The sequence below is a fragment of the Haliotis rufescens genome, unplaced genomic scaffold (assembly GCF_023055435.1).
Source record: "Haliotis rufescens isolate VD_foot unplaced genomic scaffold, xgHalRufe1.0.p SCAF_25, whole genome shotgun sequence".
NCBI lineage: Eukaryota > Metazoa > Mollusca > Gastropoda > Lepetellida > Haliotidae > Haliotis > Haliotis rufescens.
The window spans coordinates 8,194,100-8,219,463 of NW_025963946.1; the positions used below are offsets into that span (position 1 = coordinate 8,194,100).

Here is a 25,364-nt window from a genome sequence, read left to right on the forward strand (position 1 = left end):
AATAGGCTCTACCATATTCCTTTACACTTTACCCAGCAGTTCATTGGATAAAGCGAATCGGATTGACCAATCATCGGAGTTATCACAAAAGTAATACAGTTATCCGGTCATGCGTAGAACAAATGTTATGATTTTGCAAGGAAATGGAGTTTGATGGTAAGTTATAGATCAAACAGAAACTACGCCCATACGTTGTTAAATATCGAGATTGTGATGGTTTGTTAATGGAGAATGTTCAACTAGTTTAATCTGAGGTCATTCACAATTCTTAAGAAATCGGCTGTCATTTATTTTTGGAAGAGTTCACTAGCAACAGCTGACGTCTCAGTGACTGACGAGAATATGGGGAAATGACAGGTCATCTGATTGTGAGTGAGCAGTCCCGAGTTTAAGAAATTGTTACTTAATTTACATACCCTTTGTTACAAGTACAAGCCCCGACCTCAGTAAGGACGTATAATGAGGTTAAACCTTACGACGGAAATCATCTGCAGCAATGTTGATAAAGTGCGTCATCACTATTTACGTGCATAATTTCGATTTACAAAAAAGATACATGTAACGTGTCGTGAAGTCAAGTCGTTCTGGACAGTGTCGAATGTATACACGAAGCATGTGGAAACTATCAGACGGGAGTAAACACTGACTGATGAAGATGTGCCATGATTTTGGCAATATGTCCACGTATTTATAGTATTTAGTTTCAATGTCTGTTACATTTATTGGCCCATTTATTTAGTAACATGAGTAAGGCATCATATGTGTATTTGCAAACGTTACATAATCATGATAACAGAGCATCATCCATATTCCCTCTGTTTGCACCTGTTGGACAACTAAAACCAGTGATTATGATAATACTGGTTGTGGCATAGTACTCCACGACCACTACGCAGTTGGACGCAACAAGTCCATCCTGATGGTATCTGCATAGAATTGGGAGGGAGGCAGCAGTTGTGACATGAAGTTAAATTGCACAGACTGTGGCTGGAACGTTTTCAGGATGATCTTTGGTTTTGTTTGTTTCTGATATAATTATTCATACTTCATTGTTTTAACATGTTTAGGCCACACTTTTTTAATTTCATGTTTCACCGATTTATTCAAGTTTTTGCACGCACTGTCGGTCGAAATGAATATGAAAATAAATAGCTATATCATGTATTTATTTATATGAAAGTCATTCTGCCGGGGAGTTAAAACTGCAGATGGCTTTTTGAATCACTGATAGTGATGTAGACATGGAATTTATATCTAACATTTGTATTGTATGAGAAGGACTATATTACCAGCAGAATACATAATGAAAATAGATATTTTTGTGTTGAATTTATTTCTTTTCCAGCTGCTTTTCAGTAGGGGCAGCGGGCCGGTGAAGTGAAAAATAAATAAGTGTGGCTTTAACATGGTTTTGATTTATCATCATGATCATAGATTATTGATATTTGTGTGTCAATTTATGGATTGCAAAAATAATTAAATAGAAATCATTGATTTGGTTTTCGTTAACGATGTCGCAAAAGACTATGATCATGAACTACAAATCTGAATTGAATTGAGGACTGGCTGGAGTTAAAAATTTGTTACATCTACATTTACTTTGTCAATCCTATTTCATGTGTATCACCACCCATGAAGATCCGGGGTAGAATAGGTCTTCAGCAACCCATGCTTGCCGTAAAAGTCGACTATGCTTGTCGTAAGAGGCGACTAACGGGATCGGGTGGTAAGTCTCGCTGACTTGGTTGATACATGTCATCGATCCCAATTGTATGGATCGATGCTCATGATATTAATCACTGGATTGGCTGGCCCTGACTCGATTATTTACAGACCGCCGTCATATAGCTGGAATATTGCTGAGTGCGGCGTTAAACGACAAAACAATCATGTGTATGATGTTTATTCCTTCATCATCATGATCTTGTGAAGGTTGATCATGTTGATACAATTTGTTTCAAGTGTATCCAGTCCAGAATGACATGTTGACATGTCTTAACTGTTCAAAAATAGGGTATGTGAAGATTGGAAGGCGGATGCCTCGATGCACACGCGACCCGCCAGTCACGACCTTGGGAGGATTGGGGGCTCTCTCGGTAGTGGGTTATTTTACATAGCGCTTTAATTACTTTCGCAGAGGTCGCGGGTGACAGCACAGCCACAGTGATTGAATTAATTATTATCAAGCGCTTCACTGAGTACTGCGGACAGCACCCGTCTCTCGTACAAGAGACAGCAGAGCCGTCACGCGTACACGTTACGTCTGCGACTGATGATTAACAATTCTGGTTTCCATGACTACAGTAAACCCGTAATGAGCATGATGAGTGTTTGGTGTTACATCATGTTGAAAGTTAAATTCATCTGTTAAAAAACTCACTTACAAAAAGAGAAAGTTACAATGATATGTGAAGAAAACCCTTTTCTTTTTTAGCATGTTCAACTATCTCTGCATGTCCTATCATCATAATCAGCGCTTTAGACATGAAGGATAATTCAACCGTTATGAACTTTGGTAGGGACATGTACCACATGCTAATGCTGAAGGCACCATATCACAGGGCACTGATCATGTTAGTGATCAATTTTCAATTAGTGTGTCAATGACGAGGCTGTGCAGTGTGTGCAGATGCATCAGATTGTAGACATATGGCATGTATTATGTGTATAGTAAAGGCCGTTATTATGTTCTTGTGTCATATCTGTAGACATTGTATTCATGCACATTACCATGGCTACGTGTAAATTGTCTCACTATAGGATTACCCCAGTCTGTAGGGGTGTCACGATAAATCAAAATATCAATGTATTGCTAAATTGGTTGTTAAATCAGTTTCCGATCAATAGTATCGATTTCAGTTAGAAATATTTACCATATCAATTTACACATATGTGGTAATATGGAAGTTTCTTTTTCTTAAATTATTAGGGTAAAGAAAAAACAAATCAGTAATATCTCACACTTTACTTTTATTTGTTGTTATGGTGATCACATCCAAAGGAAACTTCAGTTCCAAGGTTTAATTCAACTCTAAAATCCATCTAAAATGATACACTGAAAACTATTGATATTTATCGCAATAGTTGCTTGCAATATCAATAGTTATCGCAATAGTGATTTCCAGACCAAGAGTCACCCCTACCAGTCTGTGCCAAAAACAGTTGAAGCCACTGGCCTGATTTTGGCTCTTAGCATCATTTTCAGTACATTTTTATTGTTTCATTAGCTGCTGAGTATCAGTGAGTGAGTATGGTTTTACGCCGCTTTTAGCAATATTCCAGCAATATCACGGCGGGGGACACCAGAAATGGGCTTCACACATTGTACCCATGTCGGGAATCAAACCCGGGTCTTTGGCGTGACAAGCGAACGCTTTAACCACAAGGCTACCCGACCGCACCTGGTCAGTATCAGATGGGTATGGAAATAAAACAAAAAAACATTAGCTTGTCCATGGGAGGATATATGCTTTTAGTCTCAGGTAAAATCACTGTTTAGTGTTTGGTACTTGATTGTTGGACTGACACAGTGACAGTGTTTCCAGGTGCGATGTGCATGATCATGATGTTTTTTTCACTTTTGGTGATTCTTTGTAAATTTTCAGTTTTTGTTACAGCAACGTTCACGTATGAAAGTGGTCCCTTGCAGTATGTGGAGTTTCCGAAGACACAGGAACCCCTGTACATCCTGGGAGAGAAGTACAGTACACTGTACGGTAAGTGTTGGTGTGTGGGGAAAGAAGTACAGTACAATGTACAGTAAGTGTTGGTGTCTGTGTGGGGAGAAGTACAGTACACTGTACGGTAAGTGTTGGTGTCTGTGTGGGGAGAAGTACAGTACACTGTACGGTAAGTGTTGGTGTCTGTGTGGGGAGAAGTACAGTACACTGTACGGTAAGTGTTGGTGTCTGTGTGGGGAGAAGTACAGTACACTGTACGGTAAGTGTTGGTGTCTGTGTGGGGAGAAGTACAGTACACTGTACAGTGAGTGTTGGTGTCTGTGTGGGGAGAAGTACAGTACACTGTACGGTAAGTGTTGGTGTCTGTGTGGGGAGAAGTACAGTACACTGTACGGTAAGTGTTGGTGTCTGTGTGGGGAGAAGTACAGTACACTGTACGGTAAGTGTTGGTGTCTGTGTGGGGAGAAGTACAGTACACTGTACGGTAAGTGTTGGTGTCTGTGTGGGGAGAAGTACAGTACACTGTACGGTAAGTGTTGGTGTCTGTGTGGGGAGAAGTACAGTACACTGTACAGTAAGTGTTGGTGTCTGTGTGGGGAGAAGTACAGTACACTGTACGGTAAGTGTTGGTGTCTGTGTGGGGAGAAGTACAGTACACTGTACGGTGAGTGTTGGTGTCTGTGTGGGGAGAAGTACAGTACACTGTACAGTAAGTGTTGGTGTCTGTGTGGGGAGAAGTACAGTACACTGTACGGTAAGTGTTGGTGTCTGTGTGGGGAGAAGTACAGTACACTGTACGGTAAGTGTTGGTGTCTGTGTGGGGAGAAGTACAGTACACTGTACGGTAAGTGTTGGTGTCTGTGTGGGGAGAAGTACAGTACACTGTACGGTAAGTGTTGGTGTCTGTGTGGGGAGAAGTACAGTACACTGTACAGTAAGTGTTGGTGTCTGTGTGGGGAGAAGTATGTTAGTGTTAAGTAAAGAAAACAGCTGGAGCAAACATTTTTCATGATCAGCTGGTGTCATTCTTCATGTGTCACAGTATCATGATCATTCCATGATTTGTGTCAAATATGTCTTTGCGTATTAGGGGTGGATTTAGCTATGTAAAAGTTTTAAAACATGCACAAGTGCAACCTATTATTGAAACATGCAACCTAATATTTATGCATCAGGTGCATGTCAAACATTTTCACATTTGTCTCTGGCTAACCCTTACTGGACCACACAAAGTCAATCATTGAACACACCCAGAACTTCTAAATTTTATTTACCATACTACATCACTAATCCCTGTGGCATGTGTAATTTGTCATGCTTTCTTAGGCTTGAAGTCATCCATCTTCCTGAGGCAAGGGAGTTATCTGACTATAAAAGTCCAATTTCCACCCTTGCCGAACTGGGCTGGAATTCCTGGGCTCATGCAATCGTAGCGCCACCAGTGGCTATTACGGGCGATTTCCCTTCTATGTCTCTCCTATTGACCAATTAGATTTCCATCTCTAAAATCACTTGCATTTGCTTCAAGCAAAATGTTGGCGCCCAGTCAAGACGATCTGACCGATAATCAAGATCTATATTGTGATGAGATGGGTCTAACCCCGCGGAGCACATCACATCGCGTCAGCACCTTGATTAAAAACATGGAAAGATTTCGGGAAATATCTGTTAACGCTTAGTAGATGGTACACATGCTTTGTAAATCCTACAAGTGCAATCAACCGAAATCTGCACGCCAGTTTATGCACCAGATGTCGAGTTCATTATGAGATTTTCATTGGACGATGCATTGACTCGTTAGTCCAGCCAAAATATGACTCCTAAATTCCAGCCTTGTTCGGCAAGGGTGGAGACTGGATGGTTTATACTCAGTTAACTCTCTTGCCTCGGGAAGATGCTATTTAGCTTGTTTAGGCCACACTCTTTTTTTAAATATTTATCAAAAATCAAGTCTACAAGGTTGGAAAAAGTTAAAAGCCTGTTCAGATTTTTATAGTCAGTTAACTCCCTTGCCTTTGGAAGATGGAGGTCATCAAACTGTGGATACTTCAAGATTATGTGCGCATGTTCCTGTTACATTTTAATTTTTGTGACACTGGCAGCAGACCAGCCCATGTTTTAAATGTGATGGGACAAGTGTGCAACCTGGTTTTTGTGCGGTGCAACAGGTGCAACTAGGTTTTCATGGCACCTGGTGCAAGTTAAATCAAGTTCCTTAAATTGAGCCCTGCATAATCATTTCAGCCCTGGAACTAATGAAACTTTTGTTGTTGTTTTCAGACATGGAGGACCTGAAACATGACATCGTGACAAGACTGTGGTTTACATACAGGAAGAACTTCGCACATATAGGTAGTATATGTAGTTGTTGTACCTGTAGTAGTTGTAGCGGTTTTGTCTGGAGTGATTTTCCTTTTGCAATACTTAAAGAATGCTCTTTGGGATTCCTGGATAGAAATGTCCCCAGCAACCAATTATGGTCGTAAGAGGCGACTTATTATATCAGGTGGTCAGACGAAGGGATTTAGGTTAAAAGTGTGTCATCATACCCTGTCTACATGGATCATTGATCATAATGTCAGTCACTGGATTGTCTGGTCCAGGTTCCAGGCCACTAGCACATAGCTGGAATATTGCATTAAGCAACACAAAAGTTAATTAACCTATGGTATAGGATCTAGATGAAGTGCAGGATTTGCCTGTTGTCAGCTATTGGTTTTGTTAACAGTAAAATCTGATTGCACATTTAGGTGAAATAGTTCCTGTTTTACAACTCTGTCCCAAATAATGGCCACAGATACATAAGATTGTTCAGGCAAACTTTTATTAACTGTCATAACAATATTTCATACTTCTCCCAGAAATAACATAAGCCCTATGATGCATCCTCTATATCTCCAAAGCTCGCATTTCGGTACACCTATACCAATTCCCGGATCCTTTCCCATGGTTCTCCTGATCTCAAATTACTGTATTTCCTAGAGTATAGTGAACACCCAAGTATAATGCGCACCCCCCTCTAGCGGATTCAGTATTTTGAAAAAAAAAGAAAATTTGTATATTTTGCGCTGAAATTTTTTTACACAAAAGCAAATTCTGGTAAATCGTATTTTTTTGTTCTGCTTGGCATTGTTTTACATCCATGGATTAAGATTACCTTGTGTATTTTCTCGTAAACTAAGCCGGAAACAGCAATCAGCTGTACACACGTTTTCTTTGAATCTACCGATGATTCGGTCAAGACACACCCAATGATGTAACCTAACAGGATTTTGATGCAAGGATCGAGAAAAATTGTATCTGAAACTGTTTTTTTATCAGGAATAATATATGTCTTGTTATTTTAGTTGCAGCTTTTACTACATCTATTTAAAATAATAATAACCCTAAGCGTAGCAGCTGATCGCTATTGCCATGATTGCCGGTGCACATGCATGGAACCAGTTTGACCAGTCACCGCTGAGGCTCCCGCGCAGGTGAACGCGAGAACTATGTGTTGACATAGAATCGTCAAAGTATAACAAATATGACTTTTAACGAGTCAAAGTATGGCAATTATGATATATGAATCCATTCTCTGTCAACTAAAGTTCGTTTCAAGGCGTCAATAGCGGTAATCTGACCGTGGTTGCTGTTAGTAACGGTGAGTTGTGCGATCTTCCAGTTTCACCGAAATTAATTAAAACAATATTAAAAGGAATTTTTAATAAAACTTATAAAATAAGTTACAAACATAAGTCCAGATATACAAAGAACACTTTTTATAGCCAGACAGTGTAATTACATGATTAATTTGCATACTTTAGTATGGATTTGTTGACATGGTATGTCCGGTGTTACACGCTCACGGTAATGTCTGCGTTGGGGGAAAAAAACATCAAAACTCATTATGGCGTGTATTGTGCGCACCCCCTTCTACACAGCTGTGCCTTTTTGTAAAAAAGTGTGCACTATACTCAAGAAAATAAGGTACGTTTTTTTCTCAATTTTCATTAGCAAACTTGAGTTGCTACACTATTCAGTCTGTCAGACCAATCAGAACGCAAGTTGCAAACCAGCCTCAATGTTGGGTTGGCAATGTCAACAACATGGCTGCCAGTCCCATCGATTACATACTGCCTCCCTGGTCTAGTGGTAGAGCGTCCGCCTTGAGAGTGGAAAGGTCTGGGGTTCGATTCCCATCTGCTTCAAACCAAAAGACGTTAAAAGATGGTACTCGTTGTTACCCTGTCTGGCGCTTGGCATTAAGGGGCTTAAACAAGGACTGATCAGCTCGGAGTCAGTATACTGTGTCTGAGTGGGGTATTCATGTTAAACTGTGACATGGTATCTCAGTGGGCTAGCACTATAAAATCGTCATTAGTCCATTCACGCACGCACGCACGCACGCACGCACGCACACACATCGCTTTATAAGGGCAATAATCTTGGACGGACGTTAAATCCTATTTCTCCTCACCTCACCCATTGATTACAATAGAGTTTGCGAGATATTCAACATTGCAAAACTAACTGACACTCAAAAGAAATCCCGAAAAATCTTTTGATGGAAAGGATAAGGATGTCTTCGCGTCCACCTCCCTTACCCATTTACTTTTTCCTTATCTCAACCTTTGATTAGTCGGTAAAATGTTACTGAAAATCAAGGGTGGGTAGTTTGAGATCGCGAGAACCACTGGAATGGATCCAGGGATTAGTATAGGTTTACCGAAATGTGAGCCCTGGAGATATAGAGGATCCATCATCATACCTCATCCTTTGTGCTTGAAATTTATTAGCTCGCTAGGTCTAGCATGGTGTGTTGCAGGTCTTCATAAATACATTAAAAAATTTCCCCAATTTACCTGCCAAATTTGGAATCGTTGATACATTTTGCATTTTACCTACGTTGTGCTGACTGTATGTTGTGTTTCAGGTGGTTCCGGCCCCAACTCAGACCAGGGATGGGGATGTATGCTGAGATGTGGGCAGATGATGCTGGCTCAAGCCCTGTGTAACCGACATCTGGGCAGAGGTAGGTACTGCTGTGGGCAAAATTATCGGGAGTCACAGGGCCCTAGAGTCATGATGAGGATTTCGCCTCCAGTATTTGAATCTCAGCAATAGAAGCTACACTAGTCCTTATAATGATAACAGAAATCCAGGTGCCGCCTGACTTGCTCGGTGCACGTTATCAGGTTATAAGAGATTAATTTCCCCCGCAGAGAAATTTATTCCCCCCCCACCCAAGGCAGGATAAACAGTATTTTATCCAGATCACATGGACCAATCAGATCTCATCATTCTGACACAGTGGTATGATAATTTCATCTGTTGCAGCATGGCGATGGGAGGCCAAGGAAGATAACTCTGACTACTGGCGACTTCTTCAGATGTTCCAGGATAAGAAGAGTAGCGTTTACTCCATACATCAGATAGGTAGGTAGGGGACAGTCTCCGGGGACATGTCCAAACTGGCTGACATACTTCTTGATGGTGGTTGGGTGGGTGAGAGGGAAAGGGAATTTCTATCTTTTCAGCATGTTCAAATTTTGTACTCCCAGTTCCAGTTTCTGAATTTTTGTAAAAGATTGATAATTGACATGTGACCAGTGATGGATGCGTTATAATTCGCAACATGTGATTAAGTTATGAATGTTGTTCTTACCCAACCCGTGAAGATCCGGGGTAGAATAGGTCTTCAGCAACCCATTCTTGCCGTAAACGGCGACTATGCTTGTTGTAAAAGCTGTCTAACGGGATCGGGTGATCAGACTCCCTGACTTGGTTGATGCATGTCATCGATCCCAATTGTATGGATCCATGTTCATGATATCAATCACTGGATTGTCTGGTCTACACTCGATTATTCACAGACTGCCGTCATATAGCTTGAATATTGCTGAGTGCGGCGTAAAACAACAAACTAACCAACCAGACCTGGTTGATAGTGTGACAGTACTGGGTTTTGTTGCTCATGCTGTTGACCACTGATGTGCCTGGCCTAGAATTTATTGACTACAGGCCACCATGATATGGTATGACTGTTTCAAGTAAACCAACATCAACTTGCAAACATTCATCTATTTAGCCATCTTCCCGAGGCAAGAGAGTTCACTGACTTTAAAAGTCCAGTTTCCACCCTTGCCAAACTAGGACTTACTGGGCTCTATCGTAGCGCCACCAGTGGCTGTTACGAGTTATGTCCCTTCTAAGCCTCTCCTTTTGGCCAGTCAGATTCCACCTCTTGTATCACTTGCATTTGCTTCACACAAAATGGCGGCGTCCAGACGATCTGATCAATAATCAAGATCTATATATTGTGAGAAAACGGGTCTTACATTGCAAAATGTATCAAATCATGTGAGCACCTTGATTAAAAACAGGATAAGATTTGGAAAATATCTGCTGACAACGAGTTGGCGGTGCACATGCTTTGCAAATCCTGCTTTGCAAATCAACCGAAATCTGCATGACAGTTTACGAACCGGATTTTGATTTCATTTCGCAATTTTGATTGGACTATGCATAGACTTGTTTGTCCAGCCAAAACTCCATAATACCAGCCTAGTTCGGCAAGGGTAGAAACTGGACTTATATAGTCAGTTAACTCCCTTTCCTCGGAAAGATACTATTTAGCATGTTTAGGCCACACTCTTTTTTTAAAATATTTATCAAAAAGATTGGAAAACAGTTAAAAGCCTGATCAGATTTTTTTTTGTTCATCAATGGTAACTGTCAGATTATAATTCTTTCCTAATAATTTAGGGTCAGTTGGAGTCCTTAATTATTTTTATTAAGGTCTCACCTTAGTTAAATTTTGAAAGGAAGAGATCAAATGGTGGTGGTTAAAATTGAAATTCTTGGCCATTGCATAATAAAAAACACACAACAACTTACACACTCTGATCTTCTGTTATGTTGACAGCCTCCATGGGAGAGTCCGAGGGCAAGGCTGTCGGGCAGTGGTTTGGACCAAACACAATAGCACAAGTACTCAAGTAAGCTTCAACATACCTAATTGGACTTCCCACAGTGAGTGAGTGAGTGAGTATGGTTTTACGCCGCTTTTAGCAATATTCCAGCAATATCACGGCGGGGACACCAGAAATGGGCTTCACAAATTGTACCCATGTGGGGAATCGAACCCGGGTCTTCGGCATGATGAGCGAACGCTTTAACCACTAGGCTACCCCACTGTTCACACTTCCCACAGAATACTGATATATTTGTGCAGGATATTTCTATGGCACTGATCCCAGTATTGACCTGTACCTCTCTCATCATATGGAACTTGTTGACTATTGAGTGAAGTCCCATTTTATGTAAAAACGTTAAATTTCATAATGAATGGATAAGATCAATTTATACAATCAAGTATGATAGAAAATTATTTCATAAAAACCTACTGCTTCTTAAATGCAACTTTCCTAAATGCATTAATCATTATTTTTTATTATTTACACATTCAGTAATTCTTGTAATGTAATTATTAGGCTACGAAGAGTACCATATTCGACGTAATAAGCGCACTCTCAAATTTAGAAATAGGGGGCTCTTGTTTGAATATCATTTTGGTGAGAAAAAGAGTTGAAAGATCGTGAATTTCGTGGTTTATGCTGACAGCCGAAATGATACTAAAGAAAAGTCTGTGCGTATCATACACGACAGATATATTTTCCAGAATTTAATTGCCCATAATTAAGGATGCATATAACACATGAGTGCGTATTATACATGAATAAATAAGTCTTGTGTATATTGATCAATCGGAAGGGGTGCTAATTGGGATTGTTCACTAGCCAATATATTAGCAAATATTGCCGTGGGCACCTATTAGGGGTCGCTTATTATGTTGAATATGGTAAGCACAATCCAATTCTTGGTGTAAATGGTTTCCGATTGTTTTGACCATGTTGTCTGCCATGTTCTGTGTTCCAGAAAGATCGCTGTGTATGATGACTGGAGCTCGTTAGTTATCCACGTTGCTATGGACAACACTGTGATAGAAGATGATATCAGTAGGTACCCGTTATCTCACCTCGGTGTTCTCTTCTGTCATGTGGATTAAATATTGCTAGTGCCTTCCCCCCCTCCTCTAGGCATCTGGCATGTCACTTAATCTGCCTTGACATCCAACTAAAGAGTCGTATCAGTGTACACAGCTGGTACAAGTATATTAGACTGGCATTTTCACATAGAATGCATGGCCAGGAGTGCTCATTAGCTTAGAATATTTTATTCATTTGTCACTCTTTTCTTGGAAAAAAAGACCAAAATATAAATTTTAACATATGTATTTCATGCCATCCACATACCAGATAAACATTTCATGGCATCCGAATACCAGATAAACATTTCATGGTATCCGAATACCAGATAAACGTTTCATGGCATCCGAATACCAGATAAACGTTTCATGGCATCCGAATACCAGATAAACGTTTCATGGCATCTGAATACCAGATAAACGTTTCATGGCATCCGAATACCAGATAAACCTTTCATGGCATCCAAATACCAGATAAACATTTCATGGCATCCAAATACCAGATAAACATTTCATGGCATCCAAATACCACTAAACTGGATCGGATCATCCGGCGTACTTTAAGGGGGTTAGCACTCACTCACTCACTCACTCACTCAGTCACTCACTCACTCACTCAGTCACTCACTCACTCACTCACTCACTCACTCACTCACTCACCTCACCTCACCTCACCTCACCTCACCTCACCTCACCTCACCTCACCTCAACACCGCGCATCCAGTACACTTAACTGTATAGTGAGTGAGTGAGTGAGTGAATTTGATTTTACACCGCTTTTAGCAATATTCCAGCAATACCACAGCGGGGTAACTACTAGGCTACCCTATGTTGCGTCCAGAGGGATACAGTAATATTGACTGTACCCACATCTTCCCGGGGCAAGTGTGTCCACTAACCCATATAAAAGCCTAGTTTCTACTGTAGCCACATCAAGGCCACTTTTCTTGGCTCGACCCTTCCGCCAACTTGCGTAGATCACGAGTTGTGCCCCTTGTAATAAAAATGTGATATCCGATCAGATCACTGTTCTCATCTCGTATAGCTTCATAGAGATCGCAACCACCATAGGCAACAACCTAGTCAATCAGATAATGAAAACATTCATGTTTTCATCCCTGACACAAAAACACAGGCAATCGTTGGGGGGTTTAAAAGATTAAAAAGACATTTTCATGTCAACAAAGACAGGCAGCGGTAACTCACTTTCATACGAAGGTGTACAAGTCGTGGATGTTGATTTTGTGAAACATTCTCTGATTAGACTATTGATATGTGCGATAGTCCAATCATATTTAGCACAGGAAAGTGGGCTTGATGTGGCAAGGTTGGAAACAAGACTTTTATAAAAAGGCCAGTGGATGCTCTTGCCTCAAGAAGATGCTGTACCCAATTCATGACAAGAGATAAAAAGGTCTTGTAATTTAAGTCATTATCAAATTTGACAGTACAGTACACTACACCTAGGGCTGGGACAAGTCCAAATTTACTACCCGGGTACCCAACCCCCTATTACCCGACCCTACTTGGTACCCACTGTAGGTCTCAAGAGTTGGGAACACAATGTCTAATTGGGAATAGTTTAACTGTAGCCCTGGCAAAAACTGCTTAGATACATGTATGAAACCAGAGACCATATAATAGATACATGGTCTCTTATGAAACGATGAAATCAAGCGTACACTGAAGTTGACTGAAGCTTTATCTTTACTCAAACATATACAAGTCAAAAGAAATGTGTGCATCATCAGAAAGAAATGCGAACATTAGCGACTTGTAGTGTAACCACCGACCTACAGTGAGTTTTCGTCATTAAACAATATGTCACTTGACTGACCACGGGTCTGGGTAGTCCTGTGGGTACCCGGGTCCTACTCAGAATCCACCCGACCCAAGTACCCGAGTTACCCGTCCCAGCCCTAACTACACCATAACATTACTTTACAGAATCCCCATATTTCCTGTAACGACCCTTGAATGAGTTATTGGGGTCAGTCTGCTGGACCCCTAGTTTTGAAGGTCAAGGTAAAACTCTGAGACATGGAAATCTGTCACGTGACTGACCACGGGTCCGGGTAGTCCTTTGGGTACCTGGGTCCTACTTAGAATCCACCTGACCCGAGTACCCGAGTTACCCGTCCCAGCCCTAACTACACCATAACATTACCTTACAGAATCCCCATATTTCCTGTAACGACCCTTGAATTAGTTATGGGGGTCTGCTGGACCCCTATTTTTAAAGGTCAAGGTAGAACTTTGAGACATGGAAATCTGTCGTTTCTCTACAGGGAAATTATGCAGGCGTCCACAAGAAAATGGCACGGAGTACGTTGACATGAACGGATCAGACTCCAATGTGTTTCCCTCATCACAAAGTTCACGGAAAACACAGCCATTCACAATAAGTGGCAGTCTGCAGACCCAACCGTTCGCACGAGACGGCAGAACACATTCCCCAGGGAGCAGTCATTGTTTGGGTCGGTCGCCGCCCTGGAAACCCGTCAACTTGGACAAGTGGAAACCCTTACTCCTCATCATCCCCCTCAGGCTGGGGCTGACAGACATCAATCCTGTATATTTTGATAGTTTAAAGGTACGAGGAGTGTGGCGATACAGCATGCAACAGAAAAGAATTGTGTCAACTTTATTGTGAGGAACATAATGTTTCGGAGTATATACTTACTCCATCATCAGATGAATTCACCTGATGAAGGAGTAAGGAGTAAGTAATTGCTCCGAAATAAGTTTCTAATTGCAAAGAAGTTGGCGTCCATAGATTCTCTCTCTTATCTGTATCACTTCTAAATGCTGTTCCAAGACTAGAAATGAATTGTATTTCCTAGTGTGTCACAGGGCCCCATCAGGATGTATACGAGCAAGACCTGCTCCAGCTCCGATATTCAGCGCCAAGTCTGAAGCAAATGTCAATAAATATTCCCAATTCATGTTATATAGTAATAGCTAATGTTATTGTTTTATACAGGTGACTTTCATATATCACTGACCAATTTGAGCAAAATAACAATTTCTTTCCAAATGACCTTACTTAGTCACAATTTAAGTGAGCTCACAACCAAATACTGCTCATCTTGGAAATTGATGACTGTCATGTCACTGTGAGCTGGATAATAAGCAGTCAAGATTGAGAATATGTACCATTCCCTCCTCAAATTCTGAATCGCTATACCCGTGGAGATCCAGGTAGAGAATAGGTCTTCAGCAACCCATGCTTGACGTAAAAGGCGAATAACGGGATCGGGGGGTAGGCTTGCTGAGTTGGGTGATACATGACATCATATCCCAATTGTGTGGATCAATGCTGATGATGTCAATCACTGGATTAGCTGGTCCACACTCGATTATCTACAGACAGCAGTCATATAGATGGAATATTGCTGAGTGTGGTATTGAATAACAAAGAAAGAAACAAATCTGAATCCCCAGCTTAATTTTATCAGTTATGTTGTGCATGTTCCCATCTTCATGTCCATGTGTTCCCCCAGTTTACATGGTTTTGCTGTCACTGGCTTCATACCATAAACATTGTTGTGTGACAACCATCATTTCTACATGTGCCCTTCATGCACTAGGAACCCATTTTAACTGTGACTTTATGACTCTGACCATGGCACTACAAGGAATTTCAAACCCTGCAAATGATCAGAATCTATTGATGCATCACAATTGTTCAGACCCAGTGGCCGTATATTTGTGACAAGTTTGTGAGACTCCAAATTTTCTGAAAATTGGTAATTTCTTGAATTTACTGTTGAACATCTTGGTTGAAGATGAAGATGTTTACTTGTTTCAGAGCTGTCTTGCCTTGAAGCAGTCTGTGGGTATTATAGGAGGCAAGCCGAATCACGCACACTGGTTCATAGGATATCTTGGTAGGTGGAGGGACGTCTTGCTGGGTATCATCTGTGAAATCATTGTAATCGCATTTGGTAAATTTATATATATTTTTTGTAGTAAAGGTTGGCGTTTTGTGTCCTGAATTGACTGTCAATTGAACAGCTGATGATATAAAGGCGACTACATTATGTAGAAATGTGCATGAGGCACTGAAAATCATATAAAAATGTTCAAATATAAATCTTTTGAATATGACAGTTGCCTGAAAGTTAAATCCACACATGCGAAGTAAAATATCTTTGATCACAAAATTTATTTGATATGACATTAACAGGGAACAACGCAATCTAAATATATGCAGTGTTAAAGAATGAAAGTTGAAAGGTCTTGTCATAACCCTTGTGTTTAATTTAGGGGTTGCCCAGATTCAAATACTCGAGGAGCATGCGAGCAAGTTTAATTTCAAGCACTGGTTAGCCGCGATATAACTGGAATACTGTTAAAAGCGGCATTAAACCCAACTCACTCACTCAAGCACTGGTTAGGAATTTCATTATATTAATACTAGGGCTTGGACGGGTAACTCGGGTTATCTGGTCGGGTGGGTACTGAGTAGGACCCCGGTACCCACAGGACTACCCGGACCCGTAGTTAGTCATGTGATTATATTGTTTAATGGCAAAACATATCTAGAACTCTATGGGTACACTATAAGTGATAAATGTTCACATTTCTTTCTGACTTTGCACACATTCCTTCTGACTTTATATGTTTGCATAATGATAAAACTTCAGTCAACTTCAGTGTATGCATTACCACATCGGTTTATACGTGTATCTGAATGTATTTTGACAGGAGTACGGTCAAACTATTCCAAATCAGACATGTTTTACCTATCTCTTGAAACCTACAGCGGGTACCTGGGTAGGGTCGGGTAATTGGTGGGTGGGTACCCGGGTAGCAAATTTGGACTCGTCCCAGCCCTAATTAATACTGTTATCATGGTAACAGATACTGGCATCTTCACATTTCATGGCTGACTAGGATTACCTCCCTTGTTCCAGGTGAAGAGCTTGTGTATCTTGATCCCCACACAACACAACCCTACACTGACCTTGACCCCCGACTGGCCAACGACGATTCCTACCACTGTCCTTTCCCCAGCCGGATGCGACTCAGTCAGCTTGACCCGTCGGTAGCTGTGGTGAGTTGGATGTGGGCTTTAGCATACTGTACCTCTCCGCTAAGGCTCAATAAATAAAAAAATTGGTTCAGTCAGCTTGACCCATCGGTAGCTGTGGTGAGTTGGATGTGGGCTTTAGCATACTGTACCTCTCCGCTAAGGCTCAATAAATAAAAAAATTGGTTCAGTCAGCTTGACCCAGCGGTAGCTGTGATGAGTTGGATGTGGGCTTTAGCATTCTGTACCTCACCGCTAAGGCTCAATAAATAAAAAAATTGGTTCAGTCAGCTCGACCCGTCTGTAGCTGTGGTGAGTTGGATGTGGACTTTAGCATTCTGTACCTCTCCGCTAAGGCTCAATAAATAAAAAAATTGGTTCAGTCAGCTTGACCCGTCGGTAGCTGTGGTGAGTTGGATGTGGACTTTAGCATACTGAACCTCACCGCTAAGGCTCAATAAATAAAAAAATTGGTTCAGTCAGCTCGACCCATCGGTAGCTGTGGTGAGTTGGATGTGGGCTTTAGCATTCTGTACCTCACCGCTAAGGCTCAATAAATAAAAAAATTGGTTCAGTCAGCTCGACCCATCGGTAGCTGTGGTGAGTTGGATGTGGACTTTAGCATACTGTACCTCACCGCTAAGGCTCAATAAATAAAAAAATTGGTTCTCAGGCAAAGGCTTTTGAAAATATAGTGTGTTTAATTATTTGGGTTGTTCAAACTAGAACGTAACCAAATAAACAGTTGTTTACAATCAACCTGGGAAAGAGTGTCCCTACATAAGTCTATTCCTTGAATTCCTTCCTATACTGGTTCACATTGTTTTTAAATATTGTCGTATTTCAGACGCAGTATTGTTAAGGTATTGTTGTTTTTAAAAAATAAAAATAAAAGGGAACGCGCAGCTGCCACTCATCTGAAGCCTGTGTATAGAAGAATCTGGTTTTATTTTCGTTTTTAGCTCAGGTCATAGTTCGTATGATAACACCAAGATCTGAAAATGATGCTGCAGGGTTTTGCCTTGACTTACTGGGGCGGTCAGGTGGCCTAGTGATTTAAAAAAAAGGAAGTAATGTTTCAGATGTATATAACTGTTCTAAATATAAAGGGTTGACTTGGAAAGTAAATTAGCTCATAATTATGTTTCGGAAATTAGCTACTTTGTACGTATGCTGGAAAAGCTTTATTGGGTATTTACGCGTGCTGTTCTCATATATTTGAGTTTTTCATTTAATGCATGTGTTTCTGTACGCAAGTTAATTGAAAGTAATTGGGTTAAGAATATTTTTGGGGGGTATAGGCTGCTTATCTGTAGCTATGAATACAACAAAAACACTGTCCCCGCTGGCTTTTGAATCTGTCAAGTCCGAAAGTTTGTTTAAAACTCTGAATACGTTTTAAATGGAAAGTGATTGTGTAAAACGAGTTAGACATCACACGTACGTAATGTGCCCTAGGGACCACAATAATGCGTCCATGTCGTGGAAACGCAGCCTAGATCTGACCCTGTAATTGTTCCAGAACTCTGTATAACTGTTTGTGATTTTATTAGTATATTGCATATATGTGGGAACACAAGTCTATCATGTTTATTATTTGTGGCCATTGGCATGGTTTGTCATTACAAGGTGCTATGCGTTATTTCTTTTTGGTTTGAAAAAGCTACATGGGTAATTTGATAAGAGCAATAGTTGTAACCAATTTTTTAGTAAAATCTTTATCCGTCTCACACATGTATAATGGTATTTGTAGATACAAAAAACATAAATCCTTATGTAAATATTTTATTAAACATTCTTAACTGTAAAGTTTGACCTTACCTGATGCTACACTGTGCTTTAGCTTCCCTACCTTATACAAACAGACAGTACTGGAACAAAGAGACAGTTGAGACAGGCTATCTCTTTATAAATGCTAAAGCACTGTGAAGTGTCAGGTAAGTATAAAAACATTGCATTTATCCCGAAATGCTCGGGCACAATGATCAGAGGGAGGCTATCGCTGCCCTTGACTGGTTTGCCTGCCCTAGACTGGTTTGCCTGCCCTAGACTGGTTTGCCTGGCCTAGACTGGTTTGCCTGCCCTTGACTGGTTTGCCTGCCCTAGACTGGTTTGCCTGCCCTTGACTGGTTTGCCTGCCCTAGACTGGTTTGCCTGCCCTAGACTGGTTTGCCTGCCCTAGACTGGTTTGCCTGCCCTAGACTGGTTTGCCTGCCCTAGACTGGTTTGCCTGCCCTAGAGTGCTCGCGCTGCTCGTGTTCAGCGACTTCGAGGCAAAGGGAAGGGTACCAGTCCAACTCTCTCTTACTTACCGTATATGACCTCAGATACGCCGATCCGTAGATAAGCCGAGGTATTAACTTGACCATTGAAATATGAAAGAACATGATATGACGCATAGATAAGCCAAACCAGGAAGCGAAAGGCAACGACACTCCGCAAAGTCAGACTGCAAGAGTGTAATGGTACTTGCAGATACAGTGGTCCCTCGCTACAACGCTACCAATGGGGTCCAAATAATTGGTGGGCGTTATAGAGGATGAGCCGTTTAACCAAGGCCGAGGTGGGGGAGCGCGCTCGGCAAATCTCAAATTATCAATATGTGTTTATCTCACGTCACGTCAAAATAGTATATATTTTTATGGACCTAGATCTACCTGTAATATCATTCATTTATTAAATCTGTCACATTTCACAATGTCTGAAATACGTATTCCATTCTAATTTATCATTTTTTATCAATAAATTAAAAAATTATTCACTATTTCCCGCGATCTTATTGAAAATAAAATTCTTGGACACACATTTCGACAACGGGTCCGCATCGAACATGTCAAAGAGCAAAATAAAGACTATTTTAAGCAAATCTTTAAATATATTATACAAAGTGATAAATACAATCAACAAAAATATATCTAAAAGTAATCAAACTTACATCTAAGTTATTATTTCCATCGTTTCGTGCGATCGCGTGTAATGTAAGTCAAATGACATCTCGGCTTTCGTCGCCTTGAATTCTCGGCTCGGACAAAACGTTAAATGCAAAAATATGTGCATGAAAAATCTTTGTCACAGCTCGTAACCTAGCACGATACATTCGCGAAGTTCCATATTTTTAATATATATCGTGATTTCCTGCTTAAAACGTTCAGAATAACACGATGTAACAAAAAATCTTTCGCTAACTTCTGAAATTTATCAAACACGAGCTTGGTATCACAGCTATAATTTGATTGGCTGCCTGAGGTCACATGCTCAAAATTGACCAATCACGAAACTTGTATTCAATAATATCAGAAGAAAAAAGTTATGGGTTTCAATTTTAAAAATATCTGCATGTCTTAACTGATCTTAATCATTATAAAATAATATTACAACAATGTAACTATTACTGAAAAAATATAAATTATGAAAAAATATTAATGACTGTACCACTGTATATATAAATGTCAACAGCAAAATTCACGTCATTTCTAATTTTAGATATGACCACATGTTTTGTAGAGTCAGCATTTTTTTTAAGCGCACATATTTATCATGTATACCAGTGTAATACCACTATGATTGTGTCATACCTCTTTGTACCTTGAACAATAAAACATTTCAGGAAGTAATTGTTGTGAAAACATATTCCAAGTTTTGTTGTTGTGATGTTTGTTTTCTACTTTATATTACATATTAAAACTGATGTGTGTCATATTCTCATTCCTGATTCTGAAGGTACCACATGCAAATTACAATTTGTTTTATCTTCTGGGTCACACATGTGCGCTTTATGACAGTATAGGTACTTGTATCAATAGGAAGGTATGCTGCAAAATTTCCAATCTCATTAAAATCAGATCTGAGTCCTCGCTACTGCTAAACAAAGATCTGAGGACACCCCATTATGGGTCACGTCAGACCGACCTGTCGCGAACTTTGACCGACCAATGGAATGACCAATCAGAAGGCAGCTTTCTCGTGCTTTACGGCACTAATTTCAAATTGGTGACTACGCTTCGAAACATATTTGACAAATTCTCGATTACAAATTTGAAACCTGAACAAAAGAACATTCATGAATGGCTAATAGATGGTCTAGATGGTATGGATACAGTCGTTAAACCCGTAACTATTGTTAGGAGTTAAAGTTTTCAAGGCTGCATGATTAGAAATCACATTCCGACTGTCACTTTCATAATCTGGTAAGCGATGCTCTGATTGGTCGTATGAAAGGTCGTTCTGACGTGACCCGTAATGTCCTCAGATCTTTGTTTAGCGGTAGCGAGAACTGATTTTAATGAGATTGCAAAATTTCTTTGTGTTGATACTCTCCATCAATGTTACCTTGTCGGGTCTAGTGACCACTTAGACATAAGCTCATAAAATATTGATCCATCCTTTTAGGTACTTTGTGTGCTATGAAATGGTGCAAAGTTTCGCAATATTTTGTGTTTTCCTGATTAATGTTGATCATATGTTTTTGAGTGAGCTAATTTTTAGTGGCCAATGTAAGTGTATATTCATTTCATATCGTTCAGAATTGATAGTTTATGCTTTCTGTTTGAAATTTGAGTGTATATCTGTTGGTGTTCTTTCAGTCATATTCTGTATGCTGTTCTCTTGGACAGGGTTTTTACTGTGGCACAGAGGAAGAGTTCAGTGACCTGTGTCTGACGTTCCACAAATTCATCATCAAAGCCAGCAAGACGCCGATGTTTGAGCTGCACAAAGTCCGGCCGCTCCACTGGCCGCCGCTAGAGACGCCATCACGCAATAGGACCACGTCAAACTCAGGTGGGCTTGTGTTGGGGTTCTGTTGGGGTTGTGTTAGGCTTGTGTTGGGCTTGTGTTGGGGTTCTGACAACTGGACCAATATTGCTGACAATAGACGATGTGTTTCTGACAATACAAAATGAGTTGCTGACAATAGACAATGTGTTTCTGACAACAGTGTTTCTGACAATAGACATTGTATCTGAGTGAGTGCGTGAGTGAGTGAGTGAGTGAGTGAGTTGGGTTTAACACCGCTTTAAACAGTATTCCAGTTATATCACGGCGTGTCAGCTTAATGTGGGAGGAAAGCCCGAAGTGATGCAGGTCTCAGACATTTACCACTTCGGTGAAACCCACGAGCACGGGTATGGTGCTGACAAACCTAGAAACTTAATCGGGGCGAACCGGGATTCGAACCCACAATCATAGGTTTCTGGCATGCCCAAGGGATGCAACTCTGCACAGCGAATGGCGGCGCCCTATACGACTGGGCCACCTGTGCCCCCAAGTTGTATGTGACAATACACAATGTGTTTCTGACAATAGACAAGGTGTTTCTGACAATAGACAAGGTGTTTCTGACAATAGACAAGGTGTTTCTGACAACAGACAAGGTGTTTCTGACAACAGACAAGGTGTTTCTGACAATAGACAAGGTGTTTCTGACAATAGACAAGGTGTTTCTGACAATAGACAAGGTGTTTCTGACAACAGTCATGGTCTTGCTGACAATAGGTAATGTATTTCTTAAATTTGGCATAATACTGACAATAGACAAGGTGTTTCTGACAAAAGACAAGGTGTTTCTGACAACAGACAAGGTGTTTCTGACAATAGACAAGGTGTTTCTGACAATAGACAAGGTGTTTCTGACAACAGTCATGGTCTTGCTGACAATAGGTAATGTATTTCTTAAATTTGGCATAATACCGACAATAGACAAGGTGTATCTGACAATAGACAAGGTGTTTCTTACATTTGGCAAAATATCACTGACAATAGACAAGGTGTTTCTGACAATAGACAAGGTGTTTCTGACAACAGTCATGGTCTTGCTGACAATAGGTAATGTATTTCTTACATTTGGCAAAATATCACTGACAATAAACAAGGTGTTTCTGACAATAGACAAGGTGTTTCTTACATTTGGCAAAATATCACTGACAATAGATGAGGTGTTTCTGACAATAGGCAAGGTGTTTCTGACAATAGACAAAGTGTTTCTGACAATAGGCAAGGTGTTTCTGCCAATAGACAAGGTGTTTCTGACAATAGACAAGGTGTTTCTTACATTTGGCAAAATATCACTGACAATAGACAAGGTGTTTCTGACAATAAACAAGGTGTTTCTGACAATAGACAAGGTGTTTCTTACATTTGGCAAAATATCACTGACAATAGACAAGGTGTTTCTGACATTAGGCAAGGTGTTTCTGACAATAGACAAGGTGTTTCTGACAATAGACAAAGTGTTTCCGACAACAGTCATGGTCTTGCTGACAATAGGTAAGGTATTTCTTTCATTTGGCAAAATATCACTGACAATAGACAAGGTGTTTCTGACAATAGGCAAGGTGTTTCTGACAATAGACAAAGTGTTTCTGACATTAGACAAGGTGTTTCTGCCAATAGACAAGGTGTTTCTGACAATAGACGAGGTGTTTCTGACAATATACAAAGTGTTTCAGACAACAGTCATGGTCTTGCTGACCATGGTAAGGTATTTCTTACATTTGGCAAAATATCACCGACAACAGACAAGGTGTTTCTGACAAAAGACAATGTTTCCGACAATAGACATGGTGTTTCTGCCAATAGTGAGTGAGTGAGTGAGTATGGTTTTACGCCGCTTTTAGCAATATTCCAGCAATATCACGGCGGGGGACACCAGAAATGGGCTTCACACATTGTACCCATGTCGGGAATCGAACCCGGGTCTTCGGCGTGAGGAGCCAACGCTTTAACCACTAGGCTACCCGACCGCCCCTTCTGCCAATAGACAAGGTGTTTCTGCCAATAAACAATGGGTATCTGACAAAGACAATGTTTCTGACAATAGACGAGGTGTTTCTGACAATAAACAAGGTGTTTCTGACAATAGACAAGGTATTTCTGACGATAGACAAGGTGTTTCTGGAGATTCACACACTGTATCTATTTCCCAGATTTCACAGTGCTGGACAGCGCAGAAGGAGGGGCCAAGTTCGACAGTGAAGAAGAATTTGAAATCTTATAGGGGTGTTTTATCCGCAACAAAGCAAAGTATTTTATGGAAAATCTTTATGTGGAATATATGTATTTTATGTGGCACCATGGTTACATAAATCTTTTATTATTGCATGCAATGCGAAAACAGCCAAATGTTTACTGTAGATGGAAGAAGATAAAATACCATAGAAGGCACTGGTACATGATGCAAAGAAGCTGCCGGACATGCCAATCTAAGGATACTATCACAGATGTTTTTCAGTTGCAATTTTCTAGTGGGACTTTTTTAATGTTAAAATCTGGAGTTCTTTATGATTCTCCAAGCTCAATGCTTGTCCAAAGACAAAAGACTCAGAGGGTGCTTCAGAAGCTTCGCTAACACTTTGTATGTAGCAAGAGGTGTGAAAAGGCACACAAGATAGAGGTGTTGAAGAAGTATTGTTATTACCTAACAGGCTTGAATCATAAGAGGATTATTCTTGTCGTAAAAGGCGACTAACGGGATCGGGTGGTCAGACTCGCTGACTTGGCTGATGCATTGCGTATCCCAATTGCATGGATGGAACAATCACTGGATTGTCTGGTCCAGGCTTGATTATTTACAGACCGCCGTCATATAGCTGGAATATTGCTGAGTGCGGCGTTAAGCAACAAACAAACAAACAAAACAGCTTGAAAACACTACTATAAGGGTAAAGCTATTTTTCAGGGCATAATCATTTGCAGAAGCCTGAGGTCTTCCATTAACTGCCTGACGAAGGAGGTTAGTTGAAAAGACCGAGGGCTTCTGCAAATGATAATGCCCTGAAAAATAGTGTTACCGTGATTATAGCTAAAATGGATGGAATCTATTATCAAATTAAAAGAAACAACAATATTGGTTTTGAAACATTTACTGCAATCAACACAAATGTCACTGACCCACTTTTACAAATATGGAAACGTCATAGAATATACCAGATAGCGTCACTATTCAACGTGACGTCACCCATCCCTGTCTTATGACGTCACCTAACAACGGGCGTGATAATGGCCCGGCGTCAAGCAATATGAGGGCATTATAAAAGTTCCAGTGGCCCGCTGATTTCTGATAACATGCAGGCGGTTTAATGATAATTCTATCCATTTTAGCTATATGATGTGCATCATCACCTGTGAATGCGACCCAGTCAGCTACTTTAGCCAATAGTCCGAAGCCCGAGGCTCAGCTAATAATGGTCCATATTGTGACCCACATTAAGCTGACACGCCGCGATATAACTGGAATACTGTTAAAAGTGGTGTTTAATCCATCTCACTCACTCACCCCATACAGTGACACTAAGGTCTGAAATGATGTTAGGAGTTTGTTCAGTGAGCAGACACTAAAGTCTTTGGCACAGACAGCTATCTATGCTTGTCACACAATATGATATGCTGCTCGAATCAATCACTGGCTTGTCTGGTCCAGGTTTGATTATTCTGACATATTGCTAAGTATGGTAGTAAACAAGGAAATATATACTGCTATAAACGGAGTGGTAATATTACTAACCTTCCTCCAGTCAAGAGTTCAAACATTGATATTAAATTTGAACATTTTCTGAAAGCGCATGTTCTGTAAACTAGCATCTTCGGCATATCGGGTGGTATAGAAGTCCAGCAGTTGCTTTAT

General features: G+C 40.5%; 1 protein-coding gene across 3 annotated transcripts; it reads left to right on the forward strand.

Moving 5' to 3' along the window:
• Positions 1 to 96: 96 nt before the first annotated feature.
• On the forward strand, positions 97 to 23,850 carry LOC124141330 (cysteine protease ATG4B-like). 3 transcript variants are annotated; one of them, XM_046509308.2, is made up of 12 exons: positions 97 to 156; positions 3,618 to 3,716; positions 5,961 to 6,032; positions 8,596 to 8,694; positions 9,000 to 9,098; positions 10,588 to 10,660; positions 11,601 to 11,680; positions 13,998 to 14,302; positions 15,521 to 15,599; positions 16,629 to 16,768; positions 21,358 to 21,523; positions 23,668 to 23,850. In XM_046509308.2, exons 1-12 carry the CDS (start codon positions 144 to 146, stop codon positions 23,736 to 23,738), a joined length of 1,296 nt encoding a protein of 431 aa, XP_046365264.2. In that variant the 5' UTR covers positions 97 to 143; the 3' UTR covers positions 23,739 to 23,850. The 3 variants fall into 3 exon arrangements, with proteins under 3 accessions (XP_046365264.2, XP_046365263.2, XP_046365265.2); XM_046509307.2 differs by having other exon boundaries at positions 117 to 156; positions 3,606 to 3,716; XM_046509309.2 differs by lacking the exon at positions 97 to 156 and adding an exon at positions 205 to 368.
• The last annotated feature ends 1,514 nt before the right edge of the window (positions 23,851 to 25,364 follow it).

What these genes read in the sequence shown, in the direction of transcription:
- LOC124141330 (XM_046509307.2), top strand. An exon ending in GAAGTACAGTACACTGTACG is followed by an intron (nt 3,717 to 5,960) that starts GTAAGTGTTGGT and finishes TGTTGTTTTCAG; the next exon opens with ACATGGAGGACCTGAAACAT. An exon ending in CTGGTTCATAGGATATCTTG is followed by an intron (nt 15,600 to 16,628) that starts GTAGGTGGAGGG and finishes CCCTTGTTCCAG; the next exon opens with GTGAAGAGCTTGTGTATCTT.